This window comes from Sinocyclocheilus anshuiensis, unplaced genomic scaffold (genome assembly GCF_001515605.1).
Source record: "Sinocyclocheilus anshuiensis isolate Anshui unplaced genomic scaffold, SAMN03320099.WGS_v1.1 scaffold867, whole genome shotgun sequence".
In the NCBI taxonomy this organism is placed as follows: domain Eukaryota; kingdom Metazoa; phylum Chordata; class Actinopteri; order Cypriniformes; family Cyprinidae; genus Sinocyclocheilus; species Sinocyclocheilus anshuiensis.
The window spans coordinates 21,609-35,666 of NW_015542363.1; the positions used below are offsets into that span (position 1 = coordinate 21,609).

Below are 14,058 nucleotides of genomic sequence, written 5' to 3' on the forward strand. Positions count from 1 at the left end.
TTAGAATGATTTCTGAAGATCATGTGACACTGAAGACTGGAGCAATGATGCTGAAAATTCAACTTTGATCACAGAAATACATTACAGTTGAACAGATATTCACATAGAAAACAGCTGTTTTACATTAGAATAATATTTCATAATTTTTACTGTATTCTTGATCAAATGAATGCAGCCGTGGTGAGCAGAAGAGACTTTAAAAACATCTTCCACATTTTTGACAGGTGGTGTACATTTATATCTCTCATTCATATCTAGAGTTGATGAACTGAACCAACCAGCTCCAAGATAAATTACAACAAACTTTTGAACAATCACTCGATCAATAGGAGCTGAGAAAGATGAACTGCTCATGAATCTCAGTGAATGATGAAATCAAATCAAACCGTGATGCAATAACTATAGACTTTAACTGAATACAACTGACTATTACATGTAAAATATGCAGGAATACAAATATAGAAGTGGTTTAAGAGTATAGACCGATTCTCAAGGCATCATGGGAGTGGATGGTCGTTCATTTATTGTCTAATATGTCATAATAAGTGAATGTGAATAATAACTCACCACGCTCATACTGCCAGACAGCAGCGCTGGAGTTCCTGCAACACAGACCACATGATTTACTTCATGCAAAACATTCATGAACACGCTTACAGTGCGAGCGCATGCAGCAGATCTGGATCTGCCTGTTTGTTTTTGCTTTATTGATAGCCAGGTCTGTTTTACTGGACGTGCACATTGTTTCTTACATGTTGACTGTAATGAGAGATCAGATAACACGGTTCAAGAGACGTGCTTTAAATGCCTCAAAATGTTTCCATATTCTTGCACAATTATTATGCAGTATTCATAATTTATAAACTACTTTTTTATTCATGTCACACTGCAAAAAAAAAAACTGCAAAAAGTTAGCTTGTTTAAACCACTGAATTTATTTTAATTCTAATTAAAGCACAAAAATGATTAAAAATAGTGACCAGCATCTAAAAACACAATGTGTTATTCTTAAAAAATTCAAATACATTTTAATTTAAAATCTTAATTACATGAATTAACGAACATCGACAGTTATTATTAACTAAAACCATTAAAAGAAAATACTTGAAATAAACCAAACATTAACCGACATATTTTAAAAACTTTCAGCTAGTTGCCAAGACAACATTTCTCATAAGCTAAAAATAAAAATGCATAAGAACTATATATACATATTTGAGAAAACTAATAAAAATTACATAACAAAAATACTAAAAATTCACAATATTAATAAAAACTAGTATATTAATGATACTAAAATAACACTTGTCCACAAGAAACATGTTCAACCCAACACTAAAAAATAAAACCGAACATTTTTTGGACATGTATTCTTCAAAGCATTTGAGTTCTGTGTAAACAGGGTGTTAAATATATTTAATAAAAATATAATAATCGCTCAGCAGCGTGCTATTATTGTTATTTTGTAACAGACAGCAGTTCAAGAGCTGCAGTAGAGACCTGAATCTGTAGTTTGACAGACTTACGGCATCGATGCGGTCTCTGTGCCGAGCATCTTCCAGTCAGAACCAGCAGCAGCAGCAGAGCCGAACACAAACCCAGCAGCAGCTTCATGTTCACCGCTCAGATGTGTGTGTGCCCTTCAGCTGCTCTGCCTGCACCGTAAATACATCCAGGACTTCCTTATTCACAGCAGAGTTCACTCCACAATCCACTGCCTGCTTTTCTGTCGGCTCTCAGGAGAACATGACGTGTGGATCATAAGAGCTGAAAACAACACCAGCTCTGAGACCATCAATGACACATCAGTTTTAGAGATTCTAATCATTAAATTCAACATATTTATTACATATTCTCTGTGTTTACAAACCCAATCTGCTGTATCATTCTCCTCAGGCGTCCTGAACCCTTAAACCAATGAATTTCCATAACTTTTCTTTTGTGATTAATGCACTTTTAATTATTTATTTGTATTAGATTTTTTAATTGTAATATTTTATATATGTATATGTGTGTGTGTGTATATATATATATATATATATATATATGTGTGTGTGTGTGTGTGTCCCTGGATGACAAAACCAGTCATAAGGGTCGATTTTTTTTTATTGAGATTTATACATCATCTGAAAGCTGAAAAAAAAAAGCTTGCCATTGATGTATGGTTTGTTAGGATAGGACAATATTTGGCTGAGATACAACTATTTGAGCAAAAAAATCTAAATATTGAGAAAATCATCTTTAAAGTTGTCCAAATGAAGTTCTTAGCAATGCATATTACTAATCCAAAATGAAGTTTTGATATATTTACGGTAGGAAATTTACAAAATATCTTCATGGAACATGATCTTTACTTAATATCCTAATGATTTTTGGCATAAAAGAAAAATGGATAATTTTGACCCATACAATGTATTGTTGGCTATTGCTACAAATATCCCCCAGCGACTTAAGACTGCTTTTGTGCTCCAGGGTCACATATATATTGCTCCTGCTCAGTAAAAGTACTGATTCATCTACTAGATAAAAAGATAAATACAACCCATATAGAATATCATATAGAAGCTCCCAAGATCCTATCATATCATATATATAAGCACTACAGACATTATAGACAGACTTCATAGACATTACAGTATGACTATGTATTTTATAATTTTCACTTGACTTGACAACAGTAATCACAATTTTTAAGTTCTCTGATATTTCCATGACTGTCAGAAATATTGTTGTTTACTTTTATGTTGTTTACAATCAATCATCCTCTAAACTGATTAATTGTTTGTGATTTTATGGCATATGTACTGTGCATGTTCTTCATAAAACAGTGTGAGAGTGATTTGCACGGCCAGTCGGGTGAAAATAAGAGAAGTACACAGCGTGAATGAGGTTGAGTGTTTGTTTTGAAACTCTGGAATGGAGCTGATCTGGTTTCCGTCACATGACGCGGCCCCCGCATTAATGATGACACTATCATATGACCCAGATATTTCACAATGTGGAACTGGATTTACTCAATCCAAAGGTTCTTGTGGTTAGATAATGTGTTACTGATAATAGTCAGTTCCTCATTTCTCATATGAACATTGCTGTTTTACTGCCTATAAATTTCTATAAATAAAACATTCAACATTTTATAGTAACACGTTATATTAGGGTAAATTCTAGGCCAGTTTTTGACATCAAGATGACTGTAAAAAGCCACATTATATTGTTACATGTAGATATTATGTGATTAGTTTGAGTCCGGCAGCTCGACAGATCTCGTTACACTCGTCTCCATGCTGATGTCTGATGAAGTCGTTGATTCCGGTTTGTTGAAAGTTACTAGATCTCGACTTCAAGAGCGAGTGAATCTGAGGGTCGGTCAGGTAGGTCAAGCCCTTCCCGTTGGCCGTTATCCATCCTGAGGAGACAATTAAAATAGGAAATTTGCTGGAACATTTTTCGAAACCTTTTTAGTTTTCTCAAAATGAGTTTTATCTCCACTTCAGCAGCACTCACATACACCAAACTTAGCAGTTTTATTCCTCTCTGTATTCTGAAGATTTTTACTGAAGGGTTTGTTCATATGTCATGTGCCTGATTATATATAGCATTTTATTCCTAAAAACATGGTGAAAATGCATTTTTTTTTCTGTCTGTTTACAGTATTTTTGATTTATAGAGTGATAAAAAAATTCCCCTCTGGAAAAACCTTCATCCTTCATAGAGCAGCCCTTAATTAATCCTTCGTGGACAAATTATGGCACGAATGTCTCACGTGTGATCCTTAATTTTTTTTAAATAAATCTCATAACACTATCTTCACTTAAGTAAAAACAATCAATTTATGTATTTCTTTTGTGATTTTTTTTGTGTGTATTTTTTAGCTTATTTACCTATAAATTTACAAAATTGCTACATTGACTCTCATGTAAAGTATGCTTATTTTTTTACTTAAGTAAAAATATTAATTCCAGTAAGTTGAAATGGCCAAAACTTCAACATTTTGTATACTTCGGCAATATCTGGTGGCATATGTTGGTGTAAAAATAGCAATTACATGAAATATCAAAGGCCACTAGATGGCTGTAGTTGGCCTACTTACTGGCGGCATATTCTGAAGTCTAAACCAATGTTGTAACAAACTGAACCTCTTAACTTTTAGATTTTATCACAAATTAAAATTGTAGATTTTTAAAGAACATTTGTGTTGGGTGAGACTATACAAAGATACCAAAATATGCTTACAGACAAATCTGACCATGCTATAAGGAAAAGTGATTGATTGACATATTTAAAAACAATTGCTCAGTTACTGGCTCATTCAATTCTTTGTTTGTGCATGTGTGAGTGACTGTTTTATATTTGACAAAATTTAAAACAAAAATCTGTTATAGGCTCATTTAATGCTTTGTTTATGGATGTGTGTGTTTCTGTTTGCCACATTGAGAATGTTGTATAGGCTCACCCCTTCATTTATGTGTATGTATGATCCGCATTGTGTTGGATTTATTGATTTTTATTGGACAAATAAAGAAAAATTGCTCTGAATTATAGTCTCACCTATTCATTTCCTATGGCTGCCCACTTCTGTCCACGAAGGACCAATTACAGAGTTTTTGTTTTTCCAAACACTTAACATTGCTGAAGCAAGTCCAACTTTTTTTTTGTGTTCAGGTGGCAAATTTAAGATTTTTTATGATTAAGAAGTCTTTTACCGCTCAGATTAAGGAAACCATTTTTATAAAAAAAACAAACAAACAAACAAACAAAACAAAATGATTTTTGATTGATTAAAATGAGAATAAGTTTGACCCTTGCTTTAGTCAGTATTCAGATTTATGTTCTGGAAATGTATGTAAACTAGCACATATTTAATTAGATAATGCCTCAATCTGCATATTTAAACATAACATTTCAAAATGAGTTTTATCTCCACTTCAGCAGCACTTACAGACACCAAACTTAGCAGTTTTATTCCTCTCTATATTCTGAATATTTTTACTGAGGGGTTTGTTGATACATCATCATTCACATGAGTTTTTATAACGTTTTATTCCTAAAAACATGGCGAAAATTGTTTTTTCCTGTCTGTTGACACTATTTTCTGATTTATGGAGTAATAAAAAGAGAAATCCAAAATCCCTTCGGTAAAAACCTTTAACTCTAATATGTCAACAAAATCAAACAAGAATTTTGAACCGGGCTTTAGATTCATGTTCTAGAAACGTATGCAAATGAGTGCTTATTTAATTAGAAAATTCCTCAAATTGCATAATTAATTTCAGAAAACTTGTAATACAACATTTTTTTGCAATTCTTAATGTGAATATGTGTTTTTTTTAGTCAAATTGCCCTGCAATTTCAATCATGGCTTTATCACATCAAAACAAACGCTGAACAATGAAGATTTCTAAAGACGATGTGTTCTTTGTTAGTTGAGGATTGTTTTTTGAAAATGGTCTTGTTGACAAAATGTGCTTATGGATCTTCTGTGACATAAAATCTTGCAAACAATGCAAGTGAATTGAGACACGTTTGTCAATAAGACAAGATAATTCTTCTCAATTCTTTTTTTATGAACAAGCATGCTCAAGATCTCAGATCTCTCACCTTGCAGATCCACCACGACTTCCTGATGATTGGAGAACTCGTAGGCGAAATGACCAAAGGCGATGCCGTATTTAGTTGCGTCATGTTTCTTTTCAGTACCTCTTGTGTTGTTTGTGAGTTTTACAAATGTCCCAGACATGTACGGCTCTGCAGACAAGCAGGTTACAATACGATCCTTCTCCAGAACCTGAAACAGACGTGTGAATACAACTGCATTAAAGTCTACAGTTTTGTTTTTAATGTTGGAAATACCTTAATCATAAACTTTGATGTAATAAGCCATATCCACAATAAAATAACAAAAAAAATTATAAACTATCCGTATAATATATACAATAATTAGTCATGTTCACTGATTTTTTCACTGTCCAAATACAGAAGTGGGTTTACAAATACAGGTGTTTTTTAGATGTACACACATGCCATGCAGTGTTTTGATCAGGTTGATAAGCAATTAAAGTAGTGGATCTCACCAGCAGCACTTCAGACGGGATGAAGAAGATCTGGGTTGTGACGTTATTATCATACAGGCATTTATTAAACTCTGTAACGTAGTATTGTGCAGTCATCTGTCTCTCCACGTCATCAAGGTGCGAATGAAGCCCTTTAACTTTCAAGTATTCCTTTCCTACATAGCTGAAGATTGAATGAGTGCAAATGTACATAGCATAATATTTCATAACATTTCTGTCTATTATAGTGCAATCATGCATATGATCAGCTAAGGACAAGAGAGAAGGAAAACTTGTTTTCCTTGCTCACTATGACTATAGAATAACAATAACAACAACATTCTAAACAATATTTTTATTTTATTATTTAAATAATAAAAATGTAACAAATCAAATAAATATATTACTTTTGCAATAACTTTGTGCTGTAAAATCAAAAATTAATATTTATTAATTATTATAATAATAGTTTTTTGTTGTTCTGTAAATTATTATTATTTTTTAAATTATTATTTCTTTGCTTCAATATAGAGCTTTTATTTTGGCCAGAAATAAAACGAGTGACCTACAATCTTCTCTTCTGTTAACAACAGATTTAGAAATGATTCTTATTACAAATTTGGAAAGATAGCTGTGTGTTGTTAATTTTGGATACTGGCAGAGATGCCAAGGGTTTCCTGCACACAGCCACTAGGTGGCGCCGCTAGCTCGTGCAATGCTGTCGGAAGCAATGCATGCATGAAATAAATGTATATTAAAGGCTTGTTATTGGAACACAATATGTTTTTTCCTCAGATTTACACAGTGTGCATGGGTCATACTATTTTATTAGATCAGCAAATAAAATCTGTATCAATATGGAAAAAAAAACACATCCCTAAGCAATGTTTTAATTCTTTTGACATGATTGTTAACTGATAAAACTAAACAAGTCCTACCTGCTAAGCAGTTGTTCCTGGTGCAGGTACTGCACCTCGATGGCTTGTCTCTGTTTGCCTTGGACACCCATCTGATTCCCAATGTAAACGCTGGTTTCAGAGCCTATCCAGACATCTGAGGCCTTCGAGTACTTCAGGACAACGCCATCTGCCAGATTAGAAGAGGACATGTGCTTCTGTTACAACCATTCACTTCAATTTGCAGAAGAAACACCATGACACATCACTTACCATAGGCCTTCTCCAGTTGTCTGAGATCCAGAGGCTTCAGCGGTTTGTTCGGCAGTCGCTCAATAAGGCAGCGTTGACAAACTCCAGCCAAAAGAGATCTGTAGTCACGCTCAGTCAGAACCTCACTTCCCATGATGCAGTTCTCGAAGCAGTCCTTGCACACTGGCACGTTGTCTCCTGTAGACGAGGGTTTGGCGGGTTGATGCTTATCGGGTGTTGATAGATGCTCAAACCCCAGTTCCTCAAATGGGTCACTCTCGGTGGACGGTAGAGTGGTTCCTTGGCATTCTTGAATCTTGTCTGGGAACTGAAGATGCTGATCCGTCCTTTCTTTCTTGTGTATTAACTCAAGTCGTTCTACATTAGCGATGGGGCTTATGTAGAGTTTTTGCCATGAAGAATGTGATGCGGAGCTATCGCAGAGGGAAAACGAGGAAGTGCTTCCACCTTTGGGTCGGCCAACCTTTGCATCGTTATTGATTTCGTTGCTATCATGAGAGGGATCTATAACATCCTCCTCGGTTTGTATGTCACTCTGAGACTGTCCTGATACACGTTCCCATGAAGATCCACTGCTGAAGGAACTGGAAGACGTTCTTGCGGCCAGGTTCTTCTGATCGTCTCTCCATTGGATACTTGGCATTTCTGATGGGTTGTCCTCAACATCTTCAGTTGTGGCAAGCTCTTGCATCGCTTGGGATTGACATTGGTTTTCTTTATTGTTTCTAAAGGTGTTGGGAAAGGATGGACTGACGCTACTTTGATTGCTCGGGTTTGCTTCTTGACTCCCATTGCTAAAGTCATCAACCACCTCATAAGATCCAGTGCTGCTTTGTTCATCGACAGTATGACAGCTTTGATCAACCAAAATCAATGATGATCCATTGCTAGATGGATTCTGCTTGGAGGAAAACAGACTTGAATGATCTGCTCCATGATCCGGCGCTTTCTGCATCTCCGTTGTGAGGACTTCTGTGTCCGTCTGAAACGCTGTTATACATTGCGCATGAGTCGAGCACGAACCTCCTCGAACGCCGTTTTCGAATGCCTCACAAACAGACTTGTGGTGCTTTCCGAAAACGTCCAATGCCTTCGCAAAATCACTGAGCGTGAACAAAACAGGCCCGAACTCCATCGAACGGTAGCTGTCGGGAATAAAAGAGCGTGGATCAGAATTACGAAACGTTTCTACCTTCAACAGCAACTTAATCTGCTGTATCTTCGCCATGATCTCAGTACACAAAGTGGAGTCAGCTCTAGCGCAGTAGTCGACAAATAAAGTCATGGCTTCCCGACAGGCGCTCATCGCTGAGATGACCATCTCGGACGGGCTGGTCATCCATCTGTGAGTCGTGGCTAAGCAGTAAGCGGCTTTGAGGAACGTGTGCAACTCCAGCTTGCTGGTGACGACGTCTCCTGTCATCTTTGTTAGCAAGCCGATCTCAAAGGCCTCCTTAGCCAAAACGAGGTACATCTGCTGATCCTCCACAGGGCATTTTTTTGAGAAACTGTAAGACAGTAAACAAATGCCATGGGCGACCTGCAAAAGAGCATCAGGAGGGGGAAATAAAACCATAAATACAGTATAATAACAGGGTTTGTCAGTCTGATGAACAATCCTCATTGTTTAATGAAGGAATACAGTAATGCACATTTATGGAAGTCCATTTCTGCCACATGAGAAATAAAATTATTTGGTAAATCATAACTATGGCATGAAAGTCAAAATTATGACATATTAAGTCAAAATTATAAAATAAAATAAAAAGTCACAAAAAATTATGAGATTAAAAATCATAATTTTGGGATAAAAAGTAAAATTGAACTTTTATGTAACAATTATGTCATTTTATCTCATTTCGAACTTTTATCTTATACCGTATTGACCCGAATATAAGACGATGTTTTTTTCTTGGAAATACATCTCAACATCTGAAAAAACGCGGTCGTCTTATATTCAGGGTCTAGACTTTGACATGTCAATAATACACCCACAGCAATAGGTGGCGCCAAATACGTATAAAACGAGTGTGCCATGAAATACGTAATCTTATATTCGGGCCAATACGGTAATTATGACTTTTTAAAAAACTCAACTTTTTGCCAATTTTTTATTTTTATCTCATAATTATGACTTATTATATCACAATTTTGAGGTTTATCTCATAATCTCAACCCCCCCCACCCCCAAATTTTCTTTATCTCATAATTTTGACGTTTTTATGTCATAATTTTTTTTACTTTCTGTCCACTTTGACTTTTTATCTCATAGTTTATCTCATAATCTCATAACTTAGTAAGTCACAATTGTCTTTTTATCTCATTTTTATAAATTCATATAAGACCTACCTCATACTTTTGACTTTTGTTTTTTTTTGTTAAAAAAAAAATAATAAAGTGAATATAAAAAAATAAAATGTGTATTAGCATTTAAAAATCATAAAACAATATTTAAATAGGGTACAAAACTGTGTCTTCATTTCTTAATTTAGCCAAACTAAATCTTATATGAGCAGTTATATTATGTAACTTTTTTTGTTTACCATTTAATAAGGTTTGCACTTTTGCAACCCAGTTACCAAAGATGGGGAATTTATGTTCACATGACTGCAGTCACTACAGAAAAATGAGTGCATGTAATGCTTTAGAAAAAAGGACACCAAATGACCTATTTATGGAATGAGCCAAAAGAAAATATGATTCTGTTTATTCTCAAAAACTCACCACATTGGTCAGAACGTACAGAGATCCATACTGACTGAACACAACCGCCATTTTGGCCGCTTGCGCCGCAGACAGCAGACGATGACGACTCTCTCCTAGAAAACTCTGGAAGAGGGGAAAAGAGTGTCCAATAACATGCTCAACAACTGATTTAGGACATTTTAGACTGTACTACCAAGTCAATATGAAGCTTTTTCTGAAGCGCAGCAAAGTCTCGGTCATTCATGGAGGTCAGTATGTTTGCCAGGAGCCCGAGAGACGTTCCAATACCCTGAAAACAACAACAACTGATCCAGAATCAAGAGTGATTTTCACACACTACAACTCCAGACCAAAGGAGTGATAGAGGTCGAGTTTCATTGTAAGAGTGTGTACTGTAGTCCAGACCTTTTTATCAGGTTGTGGAAGAGTGTAAAAGCCAATCAGAGACGCCCATGTGAGTTCAGCAGCCTCAAGCCACAGACCTAATAAACACAAACATGCTACATTATACATTTACAATAACAGACACGTTTAGCCCTCGGATGATGACCAGATGATCCAAACATATAATGCAGTGATTGAGAGCTGAAGAAATAAAGGCTCCTCAGAAGATGTGAGATGTTCTGGAGGCTTGTGAAGATCATTCCTCCGCTGAGGAACAGTGAAAGTAAAGCTTCTGGAAACAAAGCTCCTCAAAAGATCCTGAGGATCAGATTTGAGACTCTAAAACATGATTGATGGAGAATCAAGTAAAGCTGAGCTGCTTCAGTCCAGTAAGTGTTCATCTGGAGATATTACTGCAGTTATTCTGATGCTTACTTGATAAAAATCAGTCAAGATCCAGCTACAGTTACACTAAAAGAGCTCTGACTGGATAAAACACTCTAAACGATCAATCAAAGACAGAAGGCATGGAGGAGATTGAGTGTGAAACAGGTTTACAGCAAAGCTTTGATGATTTAGGGCTTTAGAAATGTGCGTTTAAAGTTGTCTAAATCCACACATCTCACCGAGCGTCTGCAGCACTTGTCCTCGCACCTGAAGACTGACGGCTTGCACTAGCGTCTGATCGCTGGCCTTCTGATACGTCCACGAGCCTGAATCACAATTAACCAGAAACAGCATGCTGCATTTTCACAGCAGAGACTGGCAAATCAGCTGAAATATGAGTGAAAGTAAGCACCTGTTGAAGCTTTATTATTGATCAGACTGCTGAGAATGAACTCTGCTTTCTGCAGTTTACCTGCATCACAACAAAACCAAAGAGTCGCGTTATGGATCAGTTTAGAGCTGAAACACACACACACACAGAGTGAAGAGCTCACCGGTGTTCAGATAGACTCGAGCCTGTCTGATGATGACCTGAGGGGCGATGGGAATGTCTGGATAACGTTTGTGCAACGCTTTAGCAATCTTCAACAGCACATGAGAGCCGTCCATCCAGTACAGAAGACGGTCGACCAGGAAAACCACTGCGACCGCCCACTCCGGCTCATCGGCGGCGATGCTGTCTCTGAGAAACACCTGAAATCACAGCAGCCTTCAGATCACTGATTCAGCTCCGTTCGGCTGCCGTAACCCACGGTCTGATCGTTACCAGTAACTGCGGCAGATGTTTTCTGATGAGATCCGAAGAGTTCATTTTGTCCTCAGACGTCACGGATTGTTTGTACTGCCATTTCTCCTCAACGAACGGCCACTTTCTGTCGGCGGCCTCCTGGAGGAGCGTGTTTAGATCATCCGGAAACGACCCTGAGAGTCAGAGGTCAAGACTTTAATAGGAATACTGGACACTGCATGTCTTTCTTGGCTCATACAGTGAAAGTCAATGGGGTCCAATGTTGTTTGGACCCTACGATTTTGGGAGAAACACCCAGCTAACACCAATATGTTCTTGGAACGCTTTGCTAATGTTCCCACTGAGATCTTTCTGAATGTTCTTGGTTGTGTGAATTTTCCAAACATTATGCGAATGCTACTTTCGAATGGTCTTTGAACCATCTGTAACAAGTAGTCAGTAGTAACATTTAAAAAAAAAACATTAGACGAACATTCCAAATGAAATGTTTCTAAAAAACGTTCCAAAAAACGATGCATGAATAACGTTTTCGTTATTAAAGCCCAGTAACTCTGAACCAACATTTGATTGGCATTACTAGTAGAACTGGAATGAGCGTTTGCTCATAACTTTAAGAGAACCTTGTCGGAACGTTCCCAATCGCGGTGTTGCCCAGTGAAGCACACTTCATTTTTCAAGCACATGAACTCACATGTTTGTTTTCCACACAGAAAGCATGCCATTGTTATCATACTAAATTGTGTATTCAAGAATTGAAAGGAATACGTATAAATGAAAACCCTTCCTTTAAAATAAATACCACTTGCATTGTATTATCTAACGCAAGCATTCATTTCTAAGTGGATAACGTGTGTAAATATTTGTTGGGCTGCTGTATAAGTAGTATTTTGAAGTAGGAAGTAAGCAATTCAATGATTCTAGGCAAGAAGCGCAGTAAACCTAAAACTACATGTGCTGCAAACCAGTTTGTCTATGACTATGATAATAAGTCACTGCCGTTGCTAAGGAATTCACATTCACATAAAGTAGCTTTGTGGACAAGTTGGGGTGAAGATATAGTACTTTCAGTGCCCTGTAGTTGGTAATATCATTTTTGTTATGCAACTTCATAAATAAGGCGCGCGCGTCATTACCGCGGCGGAGCGTCTGCGTGTCTCCCTTCGGTCCGCTGACAGCGCGCCGCAGACACTCCTGCAGCAACAGCGACACCTCCTGGCCGCTCATGCTTCAGGCTACCTGCCCAAATCACAACTACAGCACACACAGACATGTCTCACAATACTCGTTTCCAATCTAATATACTCAAAATATTTTTAAACGTATTATTTTTTAACCTGTTTTAAACTTTCAAGCAACATTACATTACAAATAACGTGAAAACAAATAAACAAATATTTAAAAAAAAACAATGTACGGGTAATAAACGAGTAAAATTAAATAAACGCGTTTTTAGCTTAATTATGAAACGCAGACTAGTGCTTTGAGGCTCTCAGAGTAAAACTCACCACAACAACACGGGAATTCCCGTAAACCCGTCCTCGCTGTTTGAGTAATGCTGTTAGAGTCGGCCGAGTATTGAGATACAGTTACCTTATTTAAACTTATCATCTACTAAAATCTGTTTGTAAGCTTTGTTTATTTGTTGGTGTGAAGAAGTTACAATGATACTGTCGGACCCGTTTCATGTTGCTGTCGCTTCCGTGTCACGTGTCCGTCCGTCTCAGCCAATCACAGCGTCGCACGAGTGAGACGCCACAACACGAACACAAACAACGCGGATCTAAAATAACACGCAAAAGATTGATATTCATAATGTAACAGGTTAATAAACATTTGAAATGACTAACACTCAGAAAATGATGTTTATACTCCGGCTGAGAAAAATAATAGGTGTGATATTGAGTTCACTCCACAGGTGGCTCCGTGGCGCAATGGATAGCGCATTGGACTTCTAGGCAGATTTGGCGATGTGATTCAAAGGTTGTGGGTTCGAATCCCACCGGAGTCGCGTTTTTATTTATAAAACAGTAGGTTCTTGACGCAATGACATTTGACATACAACTTATATATAGCTATATCATAAAAATACAACAGTAACTAAATAAAAACTTTGAGAATAATTTTGTTTCTATCTAATATTAATAACTAATTAATAAATAACATGAATTAACTAACATAAATTCGTATGAACTGCTTTATGATTACCTTGCACTGAAATCAGTTTTATTAGTATATGCAAAATGTCAAATTGAAGGCATTAATAAAACTACACTCTTGCACTGTATTGAAGGACTTCATTGATTGATCAAAGACTTAACATTAAGAGTTAAAAGGAAATACCACTACCACTACCACTACTACTACTACTACTACTACCACTACTACTACCACTACTACTACTACCACCACTACTACTACCACTACTATTACTACCACCACTACTACTACTACCACCACTACCACTACTACTACCACTACTACTACTACTACTACTACTACCACCACCACCACCACTACCACTACTACTACTACTACTACTACTACTACTACTACT

At 36.8% G+C, this 14,058-nt stretch overlaps 2 protein-coding genes and 1 non-coding gene across 4 annotated transcripts in view; 1 reads left to right on the forward strand and 2 right to left on the reverse strand.

Annotated features, from left to right (window-relative positions):
- epdl1 (ependymin-like 1) overlaps positions 1 to 1,675 on the reverse strand; it is a 5,933-nt gene extending 4,258 nt beyond the window's left edge. Inside the window, exons 1-2 of the mRNA XM_016490884.1 lie at positions 1,527 to 1,675; positions 568 to 602 (exon numbers count right to left, since the gene is read on the reverse strand). Of these exons, the coding sequence (XP_016346370.1) occupies positions 568 to 602; positions 1,527 to 1,614 (123 nt within the window). The 5' untranslated portion in view covers positions 1,615 to 1,675. The remainder of the gene's footprint in view (positions 1 to 567; positions 603 to 1,526) is intronic.
- Positions 1,676 to 2,426: 751 nt separating this feature from the next.
- alpk1 (alpha-kinase 1) lies at positions 2,427 to 13,206 on the reverse strand. Of its 2 annotated transcripts, XM_016490883.1 has the most exons (14): positions 13,010 to 13,089; positions 12,638 to 12,755; positions 11,523 to 11,677; positions 11,251 to 11,449; positions 11,109 to 11,168; positions 10,936 to 11,022; positions 10,331 to 10,407; positions 10,119 to 10,214; positions 9,944 to 10,048; positions 7,220 to 8,759; positions 6,989 to 7,136; positions 6,072 to 6,234; positions 5,599 to 5,785; positions 2,427 to 3,406 (listed from the first exon to the last, which is right to left on the reverse strand). In XM_016490883.1, exons 2-14 carry the CDS (start codon positions 12,726 to 12,728, stop codon positions 3,228 to 3,230), a joined length of 3,087 nt encoding a protein of 1,028 aa, XP_016346369.1. In that variant the 5' UTR covers positions 12,729 to 12,755; positions 13,010 to 13,089; the 3' UTR covers positions 2,427 to 3,227. The 2 variants fall into 2 exon arrangements, with proteins under 2 accessions (XP_016346369.1, XP_016346368.1); XM_016490882.1 differs by lacking the exon at positions 12,638 to 12,755 and having other exon boundaries at positions 13,010 to 13,206.
- Positions 13,207 to 13,421: 215 nt separating this feature from the next.
- Positions 13,422 to 13,512, forward strand: trnar-ucu (transfer RNA arginine (anticodon UCU)). Its single transcript is given in 2 exon segments — positions 13,422 to 13,458; positions 13,477 to 13,512. It is a non-coding gene; the product is annotated as a tRNA-Arg (tRNA).
- Positions 13,513 to 14,058: the final 546 nt, after the last annotated feature.

Bases quoted from the DNA above. Each gene is read 5' to 3' on its own strand.
- alpk1 (XM_016490882.1), bottom strand. From the start codon at position 13,112: ATGATAAGTTTAAATAAGGTAACTGTATCTCAATACTCGGCCGACTCT. The intron at 10,408-10,935 runs GTGAGATGTGTG...TGTGTTTATTAG, and splicing joins ACAAGTGCTGCAGACGCTCG to GTCTGTGGCTTGAGGCTGCT. The intron at 8,760-9,943 runs GTGAGTTTTTGA...GCTCTTTTGCAG, and splicing joins TGTACGTTCTGACCAATGTG to GTCGCCCATGGCATTTGTTT.